General features: G+C 42.1%; 1 protein-coding gene and 1 non-coding gene across 2 annotated transcripts in view; both read left to right on the forward strand.

The window, feature by feature from the left end:
- The first annotated feature begins 4,546 nt into the window (after window positions 1-4,546).
- SNX9 (sorting nexin 9) overlaps window positions 4,547-17,489 on the forward strand; it is a 116,153-nt gene continuing 103,210 nt past the window's right edge. Inside the window, exon 1 of the mRNA XM_010598835.3 lies at window positions 4,547-4,673. Coding sequence (XP_010597137.1) covers window positions 4,662-4,673 — 12 coding nt within the window. The 5' untranslated portion in view covers window positions 4,547-4,661. The remainder of the gene's footprint in view (window positions 4,674-17,489) is intronic.
- On the forward strand, window positions 15,361-15,431 carry TRNAR-UCU (transfer RNA arginine (anticodon UCU)). The gene has a single exon. It is a non-coding gene; the product is annotated as a tRNA-Arg (tRNA).

Below are 17,489 nucleotides of genomic sequence, written 5' to 3' on the forward strand. Positions count from 1 at the left end.
CAACGTGAAAAATGTACTCAGGACTAGAGATGTTCTGAACTACAACAATGAAGTTATTATTAATCCCTGCAGCGAAAACAAAAGTGCTTTTAACACCGTAAGTCCGTAGCCATAACACCCAAACATTACTGAACAGATCCAGGACAAGAGTTAATGGTCATTCTTTTCCTGTCACCACCAGCCTGTCACCAGCACAGGGCTTCCTATAAATCCTTATCACCCTATCTCCTTTGTCCTGATTAAAGGGCAGGAAGCCTAAACAGAGCCCCTCTGTTGTTCTGGCTACAGCTCTTTTTTGTTTTGAAAGTGCAGTCTAGTTATAACCAAGAGTAGTTTGCAAATGCAAATCGAATTTCTTAACTAACCAACTGCGTTCTCACCAATGGGCATAATGGAAACTCAGGCTGTAGAAGAAATACCTGAATTTAGCTGTGCCAGCCTCAATGTGAAGGAGCCCTCGTGCCTCATCCATTAAGCACTCAGCTGCTAACCAAAATGTTGGCGGTTCAAACCTATCCATCCACTCTTCAGGAGAAAGACCTGGTAATCCGGCTCCATAAAGATCACAGCCAAAAAAACCCCTATGGGGTAATTCTACTCTGTCACGTGGAGTCGTCATGAATCGAAAGCGGACTCCATGGCACCTAACAACAAGGCTCAAAGCTAGGCTCTTCACTCTGAGCTTAGGCCAGTGTAGGGTGCCACCTTCAAAGTTGCTCAAAGGAACATATAGGGAAGGATAAGGAAGAAAGAGATGTGGATGGGTGATCAAATGGAAGCAGAAGACAAAACCACCTACTTCCTAACTTTGCCCAGGGCTCTTTGTGATTATCCTGAGTGAAATCCATTTTCTAGTTTGGGAAAAGCCACTCTTCCACTGGGCGCCTGGACTTCATGCTGAAAAGATGCTATTATGCTTCTCCCAATGTGGGCAGGAGGGCGTTGAGTGGTAGCTGCTAACACAGCTGAGATTGGAGTCCTTATCCTATTCTCAATAGTGACTCTTGAGGCCTTCAAGCAACTCCCTACAAGCTTCTCACCTAAAATGGTTTTTAGTTTGAAAATGACATGTTCAGGGATCTGTGATAGAGAGGTAGGTGCTTGTTCCTTCTCGGGCTTAATATGCGGACTCGAGTAAGTCATAACGTCCCTGGCCCCTTATCTGCGGCTGTAAAGGAGGGATTGACATTTTGCAACTCCGTGTATTTGGCAATTATATCCAGACAAATGCCAACCAATAGACTAGATAGTACATTATCGATAAACATGTATAGTTCAATGATAAGTCACACTAAAGTTATCCTGAACATGATTAAAATTTCTATTTATTGCATTTTTAATAATGAATTGGGCACTACAGTTCCAGGAAATACTGTTAAATTTAGCAGTTTTATGTTCATATGCATTAGTCAAAATCCTCACTTCATAAAATGTTGTCATAGCAGAATATCCCTTCTATGGAGTAGTAATTTTTTTTAACAGAAGTTTATAGTATATAAAATAAAACTTGCAGAAATCTTGTACTGTGCAATGTTTCGCATTACCTTCTGTTCCACGTAATCCTGAGTTCCTTGAAAGTATATTTGGGCAAATGCTATAGTGCTTAATTTGTGATTGTTCAACTGTTCTCATTCATTCATTTAACAAATATTTAGTGGGCTCTTACTCTGAGCGAGGTGTTGAGCTAGAGACACGGGATATGACGGTGATGTGACTGGTGTGTAACTTCAGGGGTGTTCTGAAGGACCAATGGGAGATTAGCTGGTGTGTGGAAGGGGGTGGGGAGAGTATCACCTTTTCATTTCAGACAAAGGAATAACAAACGCAGTATCCTTGCCAGGACCAACTACCTAATTTTCAAGGTCTTGTGAAAAATGAATATGTGAGGCCTCTTGTCCAAAATCTATTAAGAATTTCAGGATGGTGGCAGCAGAGCGTTAAGCCAAACATGGGCCCTTCTAAGCAGGGGACCCTGTGCAACTGACTACACAGGTCATATGCCCAAGAAGCTGGTTCTGGTCCTCTCTGTGGCAGAGGCCGCAATGCTCAGGAGAATCTGAGAGGCCAGTGTGGTTGAAGAAAGAGCTCTGGAAGGTGGTGTGAGATGGAGTTGGAGATCAAGTTCACCTGAAGCTGAGGTGAATGACATCCATGACTTCTGAGTCCTCTAAAACAATGCCATGGTGTGTTTACTACTTCAATGATATCGGTAGCGATTTCGTTTTTATTTAAATATTTTGATTGGTCTGCATCAGTCATCCTGAGTGTGGTGTCTCCATCATTACTCCTAAGATTGAAGCCAGGGCTACAGAAAATGTTCAAGTGGGAAAAGATTGGACTTCTTGCTTTCTTGGTTCTAGGCGCCCAGGATGGCTAGTTGCCCAGAAGTTCCCAGTTGAACATGCTGAAAGGCCTATCTTCACATGTATGACCCTGACTTTCCTATTAAAGCGTGTGTTTTAAATTTGAGTATAGGAAGCTATACTCAAATTTAAAAGAATATGATGAACACCTTACTTATAGTATTACCTGAGTTCAGATCCTGACATCGTCACATACTGGTACATGCTCTTAGTCATTATTTAGTTTTTTGTTTATTAAAATATGAATTCATGTTTTTTTTTTAAATAGTTAAAATAATACATATCCTTGGTCAAAAACTCTGAAAATAGCATCCCGTGAATCTTTACAGAAATTGTCTAGGCATATACAACATATCTACCTATTTTTTACACAAATGGATTGTACTATACATAACGTTCTTTTCACCAGTACTAATACCTCTTAAAATATTACCATTTTCTCGTGGGCTGCCTTGCATTTCATTTGTATGGATATACCGTATTGACTGAGGCAGTCCTATTAACAAACATATTGGCTGCTGTCTGGTTGGGATTATTACAGAACAATGCTTTAAGGATCATCTTTCCTCACTTGTGCAAGTCTGACAAGAGGATAAATTCCTAGAACTGCTGACTTCAAGGTTATGGACATTTCCAGTTCTGACTGCTGAGCAGTATTGCCAAACCAGGCAAGTTATTTCATTTAGGCTTGATTTCTTCATACCTGTAAACAGTGAACAATAACGGCTTTCCCAAAGGTTCCTTACAAGGATTAAATGAGATAAACGCATGTAAAAACTACAAAAAAAAAGCAAGTAGGCTGTCAGTGAATATGTCTTTGGCTTTCCTTTTACTTATAAAGACAACTATTTATGAATATGATGATGACTCTAACTTTGGCCATGAGCTCAGCAAACACAAATTTCACATGAAATTCTGTAGTGCTATATACCTCGAGGGGCCCTGCTGGCGCAGTGGTTAAGAGTTCCGCTGCTAACCAAAAAGGATGGCAGTTTGAATCCACCAGTCGCTCCTTGGAAACTCTATATAGTGCAGTTCTACTGTGTCCTGCAGGGTCACTATGAATCGGAATCGACTCGATGGCAATGCATTTTTGGTGTTTATTAAGAAAAACACTTTATTTAATATAATTAAGTGAAATCTTCAGAGATGTTCGAGAGGACACAAATGTGACTTTAACTGTAAATACCACTTCCCTAGCTTAATAAAACTGACTTGATGGATGACTCTTCTAACATATATCACTGATAATAAAAACAAAATGTACTAGATTATTATACCAACCAAGATATATTTTCGTCATGAGTTCTGTACTTGAGTGAAAATTTGGCTGCTCAAGTCATCCATTTATTAATAAAATCCATACATACAACTCTGAAGAAAAAGTTTTACAAAAAAGAAAAATTTTAGACCTTTTATTTCCACTTCTGATGACCTGTTGTCTTCCCCAAAACCTCTGGGGCCCTGAGACATTTTAATTTATCAAGAGTCATGAAAGAGGTTAATGAGACGCCTCAGAATGCAAGCCCCGAGAGTCCCGGCCCAGAAGCTCTAGTCGAGATTCCAGCCCGCGGTAAAACTCCAGGCTGAGGCAGAACCTCCTTCAGGAAAGACGGGTCCTCCCAGGAAGCCATTGCGCCTCTCCTTCCTGGCTGTTGATTTGGCCCTCAGTTACTTTGTCCCGAGCACAACCGACCCCACAACCCTCCCGACACAGACAAAGTCCCCGATTGAGTGGCCCATACCCTGCCCGGGACGTGTATAGTGATTAGGGCCACACTCCTGCACCCCGCACGTAAATCTAAGTCCCCGGAGCGCAGCGTCTACGTGGGATTAGGGTCGACACACAAGCATGTCTCCACTGTGTTGGAACGTTTAATTCGCGGCCGCCTGGCTCCGTGACCCGTGTCGCCGGCCCCGACCCCTCCGGGCAGCGGCCCTCGGGCGTTGGGACAAAAGACGCCAGGCGGCGGCAGCGGTCGAGGCTGTGCGAGGGGCCGGGCGGGGCGGAGAGTGGGCGCGGAGGCCGGCCGCCGAGGCCCGGGCGCGCTTCCGCCGGCCTGTGCGCCGCGCCGCGGTCAATGGGCGGCCTCGCCGGCAGGGGCGGGGGCCGAGCCGGGCGGTTCAGGGACCGGAGGAGTGGCCGGCGGCTGGAGTCTCCGAGCGCGACGCGGCGGGGCCTGAGCGCAGAGAGTCGGGCCCAGGCGGAGCCGCCGCCGTCCTCGCTGGCCCGCGCGGCCCGACCAGCCGCGGAGCGGGAGAGGAGCCGGCCGTCCCGGGCCGGGAGGCCCGCCCGCCATGGCCACCAAGGTGAGGGGCGCGCGGCGCAGGCCTGGCCGCCGCTCGGCGCCCGGAGCACAGGAGGGTCGCCGCCCGGGAGGCTGAGGAGCCGCGCCGCGTCCTCTGAGGGGGGCCGGGCCCCGCCGGGGCTCGGTCGCGCAGGGCGGGCAGTGACGGGGTCGTTCGCACCGAGGGCGCTCGAGGCCCGCTCCAGGCGTGGAAGGGGCGCGGGCGGGCCCCCAGGACGGGGGACCCCGGGACGAGGGGGGCCTGGCCGGATGGGACGCCTCGCACGGTGCCCTGTGCAAAGTTTGCACCTGAAACCTGGAGGGAAAGTTGCCGCAGCTCGGAAGTTTCCCATGCGGACGGCCCCTTTGCAGAGTTGGGGTGGTTCCCGGGCGCCCCCTTCTCCGCGGTGCTGTGTTTTGGAGGCGGGAGCCCGAGGGGCGCGCCCTAGCCGCCGCTACCTAGTGCGGGGCCCGTGGGGCCAGGGCGGGTTGGGGTCCCCGAGCCCGGGCCGCCGAGCAGGGCTGGTGGACGGCCAAGCCACCCGGGAGCGTTGCGTTCATTTAATTGCAGTTAAACGCTCCGCGCATCGACTTCGTTTCTCTTTTTATTTTTCTTGTTTTGCTACATTTTCAGGTTGAACGGTATTTCCAGCATGAATAAAATATAAAGAGGGAAATGACTGTGCTTTCAGTGACGTGTTTGCTTGAAAAAAGGCCCACGCCCGAGCTACATGGTGGAACTTTGACTAGGGAATTGGTCAGGAGGGTTCGTTTGCGTGTTTTAGTCTATTTGTGAAATTAGCAGTCACCTTTTGCTCCCAGAGTCAGCAAAAGCCACACTCCCCAGTTCCCTTTTCCTGGGGCGTTTTCAGTAGATACTTGATGTAAAATATTAACAGGTAAAGCCACTGTCGCTGCATGAGGACTTGGAATAGATAGGCGGCGCCTGGTTCAGTGTGCTGTTGATAATGTGATACGGTTTGGGGCTTGGATTTACTTTTGCAAATAGTCACTGTAGTATGACCTTCATAAACATCAGCACCCTTTTTCTGTCTGGTTTGAAATCTATAACCTACTTTTGGAACAGTGAAAACCTTAATTTTTGTTTGTTTGGCTTTTGTTTTTGGGAGAGGGTTACTTAGAAAAGTGATTAGAAACTTGAAATTTCTTTGAAAGGTGAGAATTGTCTTATTTCATTTCAGGCTGTTAAATTTTGCACTCTGAATTCTTCTTAGTGTGTATGTTCATCTCCAGGTAACCTGTTGCCTGATGTAACTGAAATTATTACCTTCTTGCTAATATATTATTGGGTTTTATTAGATGGGATAGAACTTGCCCCACTTGCTTAACACATACTAATTTTTTGTTGACCTTTTTGAAAACAAAGCTTAAGAATTTCTCAGGAAATTAGATTTTGAGGTATGTTGCCAAACATTCCAGAAATCACCAGTTACACATCCCATTATACACTCATCTTGCATCCTTACACGTGATCATAGCGTTGTGGTATTTTCCACTCTGACGTATCTACTGAGGCATGTTACATGTACTTTTTTAAAAAAAATTGTTTTTCTTGTAGAGAATATACACAGCAAAACATACCAATTCAACAATTTCTACATGTACAATTCAGTAACATTGATTATATTCTTTTAGTTGTGCAACCATTCTCATTCTCCTTTATCGAATTGTTCCTCCCTCATTAACACAGACACTCACGTCTAAGTCTCTTATCCAATCTTTCAAGTAACTATTGTCAATTTGATCCCATGTAGATAAATCTTAAAACACTCAGTGCTCCAAGCAGACATTCTTTACTTAAGCTGAACTATGGTTTTGAGAAGATGTCAGGGGATATTTTTGGTTTACGGTTTAAAGATTATCTCAGTACAATAGTTTCAAGGCTTCATCCAACTGCCGTGGCTCCAGAAAAGCTGGATTCCATGAACATGAAATTCTGTCTGCATTTCCCCCCTTTTGATCAGGATTCTTCTATAGAATCTTTTTTTTTTTTTTAATTTTTAATTGTACTTTAGATGAAGGTTTACAGAACAAACTAGTTTCTCATTAAACAGGTTTTTTTTTTAATATACATTGCTTTATGACATTGGTTAACAACCCCATGACATGTCAGCACTCTCCCTTCTCAACCTTGGGTTCCCTATTACCAGCTTTCCTGTTCCCTCCTGCCTCCTGGCCCTGGGCTGGTGTGCCCCTAGTCTCGCTTTATTTTATGGGCCTGTCCAGTCTTTGGCTGAAGGGTGAACCTCAGGAGTGACTTCATTACTGAGCGGAAAGGGGGTTCGGGAGCCATACTCTCAGGGTTTCTCCAGTCTCTGTCAGGCCAGCAAGTCTGGTCTTTCTTATTGAGTTAGAATCTTGTTCTACATTTTTCTCCAGCTCTGTCCAGGACCCTCTATTGTGATCCTTGTCAGAGCAGTCAGTGGTGGTAGCCGGGCACCATCTAGTTGTGCTGGACTCAGTCTGGTGGAGGCCGTGGTAGATGTGGTCCATTAGTCCTTTGGACTAATCTTTCCCTTGTATCTTCTATAGAATCTTTGATTAAAACATTCAGTAGTGGTAGCCAGGCACCATCCAGTTCTTTTGGTCTCATGGCAAAGGGCACAGTTGTTCATGGAGGCATTTAGCCTCACATTCGATTTCCCCCTCTATTCCTGGCTCTCATTCTTTTTCCTCTTGCTCCAGCGAATGGAGACCAATTGTACTTTGGATGGCCACTTGCAAGCTTTTAAGACCCCAGGCTCTGTGTAGTGAGCTGGGAGGCAGAACAGAAGCACATGGACTTTTTTCAAAGTGGGATATAGCTTAGCAAGTAGTGCAGGTATACAAAATGATTCGAAATAGTTAAACTTGATTTTCTTTTGTTTGTTTTGATGGTTAAGCCTGAACTTAATTTTTTCATATAATTAAAAAGGACATTGGATCTTTTACTAAACTTGAATTGAATGTCTGCTTACTAAATAAGAGCCTTAAAGCATGTATTGGCACTTCCTACTTTGTTATCTCCACTACTCAGAAGGCACATTCCAGTAACTCCGGGCCGTTCCTTTCTTTTACCTTTCTAATCACTATCATTTACATGTTTGTGTTGTGACAGACATTTCCATTTGAAGAAAAACTAGAGCAAAGGTATACACTCCAGGCCTGAAAGGAAAGGCACTTATTAAAAGAGAACCCTTCCTCAGTTTCTGATTTTCCTACTTCCTGGTGATTCTTATGTCAAACCAAAGTACCATTTTTCAGTTGTTCCCAGTGAGTGATGTTGCGGATGTTGGCCCCTGCCCCCACCTTTCCCTACTTGGGAATAGTTTATTTTTTGCTTCTTTAATTGGGAAAGAGGAAGAATGTGCTTAGTACGTAACGACAGTGAACTTTTAATGTTAGGCTCATTTGGCACGCAGGTTCTGGCTACAGGCATCGAGTAATGAGGAATAAATTCAGTGTCTGAACATTTTAGGTCGTATTGGTTTCCTTTTTAATTTCCCAGAGAATTGTTTTAGTTCTTTTCAGATACAATGTCTTGTTCTTACATGCTTTCTTGAAGATACCATTACTTTTGAACTCTCATGATTCCATCGGTACGTTCACAGTAGAAAAAAAGACATTTTAGAAGAGAAACTTTAACTGGTCCATTCTTCACAGCTAAAGAAAACTCATCAGTAACTGCACATCTTAAAGGGATTGTTTGCTCTTTTTTTACTTCTTTGCTTTGAATCCTTACTCCGTAGAGTATTGGCCTACAACTCCGAGTCCAGTCATGTCTCATTTAAAAATTCACTGAAAGGCTAACATGAGTCTGTTTTAGTCCTGACTTCTGCTAGAAGCCTTAACCCATAACCCATTGCTGTCGAGGTTATATTTTGACACAGTCATATGATAAGTTTAAGTTTCATTTAAATGACCAAGTCTTGGGAAAGAAATTAAGAAATATGTGTGTGTGTGTGTGTGCGCGCGCACGCGCTGTATATGCCAACAGGGACCTGAGCAAAATAGTTAATGGAACTTAATCCGTATCTATATAATTTCACTGTAGTTTCTGTGTCAGAGTTAACCTCTGGTAACCAACTTGGATGCTTTAATGTTTACGTAGTCACTTTAGGAATAATCATTATAACAAAATTCTGTAGCCCGCCTGTCCCCCTTTTTTTAAATTAGGAGTTCCTGGTGACTTTTTAAAAAAATTTTTTTACTTTTCCTTCCAGCTTCAGTACCCAAAGTACCTTAATCTTGCATGTGTGTTTTGCAGCTTGTCTGATTGAGTTAAGTGGGTGTAGAGTGTTGCAAATACTGGTAGGAAATGAGTGAACTTCTCAGGACTGTTCCGTGATACAGAATTGAGGGAACACTTAAGAAAGCATGCTTTATAGTGCCTCCTGAGCAAAACCTATTTCTCTGAAGAAAAGAATAGAGTATCTTTCTGAAGGTCTTAAGGATTAAAGTTGGTTTTGATTTCTTTTTAAACAGGATGGGAAATGCTAATCATTCAATTTCGTATTGTCTTAATAAATAAAATGGAAATTCTGGTGGCATAGTAGTTAAGTGCTATGGCTGTTAACCAAAAGGACAGCAGTCCAAATCCACCAGGTGCTCCTTGGAAACTCTATGGGGCAGTTCTGTTCTGTCCTATAGGGTCGCTCTGAGTCAGAATCGACTCGATGGTAATGGGTTTGGTTTGGGTTTTTAATAAATGGAATATCTGTACAGTATTTGTATACCCAGACCCAGTTCCATCGAGTCGAAGAGAAAAACTGTGACAGTAGAAAGATGAACAGGGCAGTGGTGGTTCAGTGGTGGACACTCACCTTCCTTGCTGGATACCCGGTCCAATTCCTGGTCGTGGATGGCCACCACCCGGCTGTCAGTGGAGGCTCACATGTTGCTATGATGCTAAACAGATTTTACGGAGTTCCCAGACTAAGACAGAAAAAAAGGCCTGGCCATCTACTTCCAAAAATCATCCAGCGAAAACCCTGTGGAAAGCAACAGTCTAGTCCGCAGCCAGCCATGGGGATGGCACAGGGCTGGGGAGTGTTCCGTTCTCTTCTACACGGGGCCATCGTGAGTCGGGTTGGCTCAATGACAGCTGACAACAACAAGAAAGATGAACTGGTTTTTGTTATTAAAGAAGAGTAGATCGGTTGTTGCTGGCTGCCTTTGAGTTGGCTCCAGCTCATGGTGACCTTGTGTGTGACAGGACAAAGCATTGCCTGGTCCTGTACCATCTTCGTGACCCTTAGTGTGTTTGAATCTGCTGTTACAGCTGTTGTGTCAGGACGTCCTTTTCTAGTGATTGGCCTTTCTGGGTGATGTGTCCAAAGTAAGCAAGAGGAAGTCTTGCCATCCTCGCTTCTAAGGAGCATCCTGGTTGTATTTCTTCCAAGACTGAAATTTTTGTATGTCAGACAAGATTAGAAAGCATAAATATTTTGCAGCTTTTCTGCTGCACCCTGTTTTTATATTGACCATCTGAAAATTATAGTTTTACTTTAATTGTCTGCTTAAAACTTTGTAACTTCGTGTATGTTGTTCCTATTTTCCTGTAATGCTTTTTCTCTGTCCTCTCCTCCAGCTCCTCCCTCCTTCTCTTTGCATAGCAGGTCTTAGCTCAGAGCATCTTGTCTTTGGGAAAGCCTTTCCTGATCTCCCTGACCACTGTGACAGGGTCCATTCATACCTCTCCCTCACATTGTAGACCTTGTCATGACTGCCATTTTACCTTTGTTTCTGTGAGCAATGGCTGTCTCCTTTAAGACACCATAAGCCCCAGGAGGCTGGGGGACTGTGTTTGTGTTTGCTCACCTTTGTATCCTTAGTGACTGGCACAGAGGAGGCTCTTCCTAAAGAGTTATTACATGAACGAATATTGAATTTTCTTGACTTGGTTCCTTCTTCAGTTTGAAAGAGCAGAAGATATTCCAGTGAAATAAAAAAAAAAAAAATTTTTTTTTTTTTGAGCTTAAAATTCCTAATCTCCACTTGTATGCTTTTGCTCTTTTAACTAGGCATTTCACCAAACGTTTTTAAAGAAATACACGTACCAAAAAAACCCCAAACCCATTGCCTATGAGTCGATTCTGACTCATAGTGACCCTATGGGACAGAGTAGAACTGCCCCGTAGAGTTCCCAAGGAGCGCCTGGTGGATTCAAACTGCTGACCTTTTGGGTAGCAGCTGTAGCACTTAACCACTATGCCACCAGGGTTTCCTACACAATGCAAAATATCTGTCTACAGCTTAGGTATTAGCAATACTTTTAAAAGATAATAATTTATTTTTACTAATTATATAAGAAATTGGTTCTTATGTTTTAAGGTAATTGAAACAAGTCTCATACTTCTGAGACCTTAAAGAATTATCTTTAACCCATGAGTTGTTACAAGTGTTATTTTTCTGTTAATGACTTCTAACTTAACTGCACTGCAATCAGGGAATCTCATTGATACCAGTATTGTACCAGAAATTTACTGAGGCTAGCTTTATACCTAGCATATAGTCAGTTTTAATAAATGTTCCACCTGTGAATAAAAAGAACGTACTAAGTTCTTTAATTGGTTGGGGATGGGGGAGGAGTATTCTGTATACAGTCATTAAATTGAACTTTTTAATTATGTTGTTCAAATCTGTATCGTTACTGATTTCTTTTGTACACTCCATCTTTCAAGAACTGATGAAGATGTTAAAATGATAGATTTTTATATTTTCTCTAAGTTTAGAATTAGTATATCTGTCAGGTGAATTGAAGTTTTTATCATTATGACATGACCATCTCTATCTCTAGTAATTATCTAGCAATACATTTTTCCTTAAAGACTGTTTTGTCTAATGTTAATGGTGTTAGTTTCACTAGCTTTCTCTTGGGTAATGTTTGCCTGGCATGTAAAAGCCTGTAGCTGGATTTTACCTTTTTAGTCAGTCTGGAGATCTTTGCTTTGTAGCTGGACGGTTTAGTCTGCTTCTTCTGTTTACTGATATATTTGATTTCTGTCTACCATATAATGGATTAAACCAAAAAACCAAACCCAGTGCTGTCGAGTCGATTCCAACTCATAGCGACCCTATAGGACAGAGTAGAGCTGCCCAGTAAAGTTTCCAAGGAGCGCCTGGTGGATTTGAACTGCCAACCCTTTGGTTAGCAGCTATAGCACTTGAGCACTATGCCACCAGGGTTTCCTATATAATGGATTAAGTGAGGGTTTTTCCCCCTTTCTCTTATTTCACCCTTTTCCCTGCCCTGTCCTCCTCCCCCACTTGCTAGGAAGGTTTTTGCTATATGTCTTTTTTCCAGTGGTTATCGTAAATATGTTTGTTCATATTTCTCAGTTAATGTACAAAATTACTCAATATCTTCACCCTTCTCCTGAGTGACAAAAAGAGCTTAAGCCACTTAACTCTAATCATTTCCCCCAAGACAGGTAGTTATTGCCCAGTATTTTAGTTCTGTCTTTTCCACCACCAACTAGACATTACTTTTATTTTCATAAGGTCATTATTCAGATTCAGTCACATTTTATTGTAACTTTGCTTACTATTCTTTTTTACATTTCAGTCTTTTCTAGGATAATTTTCTTTATGTCTAAATACATTCTTTGGAATGTCCATTTGGGAAGATTTGTTAGTTGTAAATCTCTTATGTGTGAAAATGTATTTTGTCCTTATTTTTGAAAGATAGTTTTGTGGGAGATAGTTTTGTGGGTATAAAGTTCTAGGTAGACAGTATTTTCTTTCAGCACATTAAAGATAAATATCCCCATTTTTTACTGGCTTTTCAAGGTACCATTAAGAACCCAGCCATCTGTGTATTGTTTCTATGTAGGTAGTCTGACTCTTCTCTCTGGCTGTTTGTAAGACCACTTCTGTGTCTTCGGTGTTTTACAGTTTCACTATAATGTGCCTATATGTGAATTTTATTTACACACCTTGGAATTTATCTTGCATCTGAGGACTGGTATTTTAACAGTTCTAAGACAGTACAGTCCAACAGAACTTTCTGTGATGATGGACACGTTCTACATCTGTGCAGTCCAATCAGGTGGCTAAAAAGAGCTTAAAGTGTGGCCAGTGCAGCTGCAGGGCTGTGTTTTTAATTTAAATAGCCACATGTAGCTAATGGCTGCTATACTAGAGAGTACAGTTCTGGGAAGTTCTCAGCCATTATTATCTCATGATTATTGCCTCCTCCACATTTTCATTTTTTGGAACACCAGTTAGCATGAAAAGGTCCAACAGATATTTAATACCGGATCTCGCAAACTTTCATGTTTTCATCGTGCTACGGTCTGTATAATTTCTTTAGCTCTAACCTTCAGTTCACTATTCTTTCTTCATTTAAGCCTAATCATTTGTTTAATCTATTCATTTAATTTTTTTATATTGTGGTAAAATATACGTGATAAAACATTTGCCATCTCAACCATTTAATTTTTTAATTTCAATCATCTTCTATTTGTACAAATTGTATTTGTCTCTATTTCAGTCAGCTTGGTTATTCTTTATAGTCTCTTGTTCCTTGCTAACATTTTTAAACGTCTTTTATTTGAGCATATTAAACATTCATTTTATGATTTTGTGTCTGATAATTCTCACATTAGAAGTCTTTGCAGGCGTGATTCAGACATCTATTTCTGTTCATTCTCACTCACGATGCCTTGCTTTCTTGTGATTTTGTTTTTTTTTTTTCTGAGTTTCTTGTTTTCCTTGGAACCGCATTTGAGGGAAGTCTGATGCCTTGGTTAAAGTTGTGTTCTTCCAGGGAGGATTTATGTTTGCTTATACCAGATTCCTGGGACTATGCCATACTTGGGGCCACTGTAACTTTAATTCCTGGCTTAATGTTTTTCCAGCCAAACCGGGTAGCCATAAATATGGACCTCAGATCTCAGGGCAGATTTCCCGCACTTCCCCTATTCTGCCCCGGTGATAAAAACAACAGATTTTTTTTGTCCTTTACTCTTACCCTGGAAGGCCTAACCCTTGGGGTCCCAGCTTCTAGCTTTTTACAGGAGTCTTCATCTGCCTTTCCTTCTGCCCACCCTCCCATACAGCCTTCAGAGCACACACTCGGGTCTCCATAGTTTGGAGGAGACTCCTAGGGTGAAATCCTGTCTCAGCACATATTTTCCTCTAAGGCTCTGTTTTCACTTCCTTTATGATCTCTTCAGATTCTTTAACTCAGCAATGTGTTTTAAAAGGTGTTTATTTTTTGCTTGTAATATTTTATTTAGTGCTTACCTGTTTTGGTCTGGTGGAGTGCTCCAGGGCACTGGTCTGCCATATTGCTAGAATAAAATCCAAGTCAGAGCCTCTTTGTAACAGATTATAAAGTGAAAGGAATGAACTGTGTGCACGCAGAGTGTTCAGCTCTTCTTTGGGGGGAGAAAGGTAGAAAAAAAGCAAAGTTGTTAAGAATTTTAATTGAAACCAGATCCTCAGTCAAGCAGGCAAAATCACACACTGTGAGCATTTCTTCCTCTAAGAATTTCAATATAGCAAATTTTCAGGTGGTATTTCTTCTATTTTTTTTTTCTTTTGACTATTTGAAAACATGATAGATTTAGCCTTTCCTATTAATTTTTAGAAACTGTAAATATAGTGCTTAAGGATGCTATTCAGTGTGACTCAGTTTTTCTAAGCTATTTGAGGCCTGTGAAAACCAGGTCATATACTCTAATTACCTGCAGAGGCAATATTCAAAAATCATGGGCTTGTGGTTCATTATGCTGAAGAGACATGTGATCATTCTTCCATACCTTCTGCAACTTCCGGTTTCTCTTACCCATTACCGTTCCCTGACTGATTCATTTGAACTGCGATTGAGCTTAGTGCCAGGTCCTCTGCTAGATGTTGGGCTATCAACATGAAATACCTGTTTCGTTTTGTTTTTTTTTCTTTTATAATTTTTTTTATTGTATCTTAGATGAAAGTTTACAGAACAAACTAGTGTCTCATTAAACAGTCAGTACACACATTGTTCTGTGACATTGTTTAACAATCCCACGACATGTCAACACTCTTCAACCCTGGGTTCCCTATTACTAGCTTTCCTGTTCCCTCCTGCCTCCTAATCCCTGCCCCAGGGCTGGCGTGCCCCTTTCGTCTCATTTTATTTTATGGGCCTGTCCAATCTTTGGCTGAAGGGTGACCCTCACGAGTGACTTCATTACTGAGCTGAAAGGGTGTTTGGGGACCGTACTCTTGGGGTTTCTCCAGTCTTTGTCAGGCTGGCAAGTCTGGTCATTCTTTTTGAGTTAGAATTTTGTTCTACATTTTTCTCCAGCTCTGTCCAGGACCCTCTGTTGTGATCCCTGTCAGAGCAGTCAGTGGTGGTAGCTGGGCACCATCTAGTTGTACTGGTCTCAGTCTAGTGGAGGCCGTGGTAGATGTGGTCCATTAGTCCTTTGGACTAATCTTTCCCTTGTGTCTTTAGTTATCTTCATTCTTCCTTGCTCCCGAAGGGGTGAGACCAGTGAGTATCCTAGATGGCTGCTCACAGAGAAAGACCTGTTCTTGCCCTCAGAGAGCATGTTACCACAATTGTACAGCATCACGGTGGAATGCAAGGTTTCCATGGGAGCACAAGGAGGGGCGCCTGGCTCAACTTCTGAAGTCAGCAAGGCTTCAAAAAGAGGTGGTTCTTGAAATGTCTGCTTTTTTTGTTTATTCATTAGGTGAGTTTTAATCCTTATTTAGGGGCAGTGGTAGTTCAGTGGTAGAATGCTTGCCTTCTATGCAGAATACCTGGGTTCAATTCCCGGCCAGTGCACCTCAGGCACAGCCACCACCCTTTCATTGGTGGAGGCTTACACGCAGCTGTGATGCTCGACAGGTTTCAGTGGAGCTTCCGGGCTAAGACAGACTAGGAAGAAAGGCCCATCTGCTTCTAACAGTCAGCCAGTGAAAACCCTATGGAGCACAACACTTCTGCTGTGCATGGGGTCACCATGAGTCAAGGGCTTGACATAAGCTAGCGACAATAAGAATCCTTATTCTATCATACCAGTCACTTAAAAAACAAAAACAAAAACTTACATAGTGTAAGTATTAACAACTGGACAGTCTTCAAACCCAGACTTTGTGTTGTAGGATCCCAAATATTCAGTCAGCAGGCATTTCAGTAGCTACCATGTGCCTCTCTTATGCCGGAAGTAAGGATGACAAGACTTGGATCTTCCCCTAAGAGGGCTGACAGTCAAATATTAATGAGCTATTTAAAATGTACCACTTAAATGGGAGTTTAAATGTGTTTTCTAATGCAAATTCACGGAAGAGGGCTTGAATATGTAGATGAGTGTATTAATAGTAGTCACTTCCTCATGGTGGCCGCACTTAGGGACTTTTAAAAAAATCTTTTAGCTTGGTTTGTATTCTCAAGATTTTCAGTAATGAATTATTTTTTGCTGTTATAATGAGGACAGAAATGGAAGTTTACTTTTTTAATTTAAAAGCTTATTATCTTTAACCAGGCCTCTAAAGCAGATCCCCAGACCTATTCACCTTCTGTTCATTTGTTTTAAATTACAGTAAACTGAAAAAAAATGTTTTTACCCAGTGCTGATAAAATAGTAAATGACACTTTCATAGAAAAGCTGCTTATGAGTACAGGACTACAAAGAGGAACTTAAAATATTACTTGGTTTTCGTAAACGCTGTGTTTTCTCACATCCTCCAAAGGAGAAAATATATATGCTTTTTAAATCTTAAAAAAAAAAAATTATTTAACTAAAAATTTCTTGAATAGCCGGCACCGAACCTGAAAGTCTTAACAATTGCTGCTTTGTAGATACACTTGTAATTTTCTCTGCGTCTCTGTATGCCTTCCCTCAGGACCCAGAGGAGACAGAGCAGCCGACCCTTTGTGGATTGGCAGAAGCTCCCATCGTGCTTGTCTTTTCCCCATCTTCATAACTTAGCCCCTCAGTGCTAAGATTTTAGAGAGAGTTGAATATTATGAAGGTTTTGTAGTCTTTTTGTTGATATGTCAGATTTACTTTGTCCCATGATTCCCATAACTCTGGTGGTGCAGTGGTTAAGAGCTACAGTTGTTAACAAAAAGGTCAGCAGTTGGAGTCCACCAGGCACTCCTCGGAAACCCTGTGGGGCAGTTCCGCTCTGCCCTGTAGGGTCACTATGAGTCGGAATTGACAGCAGCGGGGAGTGGGGGGGCTGGGGGGTTGAGGGGGTGGTGATTACCATGACCAGTAAAGCAGATTCATTGTCTTTGTAACAAAAAAACAACACAAACCAAAGCAGAAAACTCAAAACAAGAACCACAGAAAACCCTTAGAAAATCAGTATTTTTAGAAAGTGGATGATGGAGCCTTTAGGCTACTGAGTTGTTGGTTACCTTAGATTGATCCGTCTTCGTCATTTAACACCAGGATTGCATCCAGAAAATGTGGAGAGAGTTTTAAAATCCCGGTAACATTTAAAGCTACTTCCATTCTAGTTTTACTACCGTAACGTCCAAAGCAAAGTTCTCCCCTTGGAAAACTCATTCCCTTTTTTTGATAAGAAAAAACATCTCTGCCTTTTCTTTTTCTCACCAAACCCCCTACTTCCTGACTCAGTAAGAATCTTGCTATGAAGAAAGATTATGGCAATGGTGGTAAGTTTCCATTTAAAAGAGAGAAAAAATTGGACTATTTTTAAAGTGCCTCAATATTTTATATGTGATAATTCAGTAGGCTTGGGGTGGGGGCTGAAAATACGCATTTCTACAGGTTTTCAAGATGTTGCGGTTGCTGCTGGCCCAGGGACCGGGCTTTGAGAACCACTGCTGTGGAGGATGGGAAAACGGAAGTACAAAAGTAACAGCCTGGGT

Source organism: Loxodonta africana, chromosome 1, assembly GCF_030014295.1.
Source record: "Loxodonta africana isolate mLoxAfr1 chromosome 1, mLoxAfr1.hap2, whole genome shotgun sequence".
NCBI classification, from domain to species: domain Eukaryota; kingdom Metazoa; phylum Chordata; class Mammalia; order Proboscidea; family Elephantidae; genus Loxodonta; species Loxodonta africana.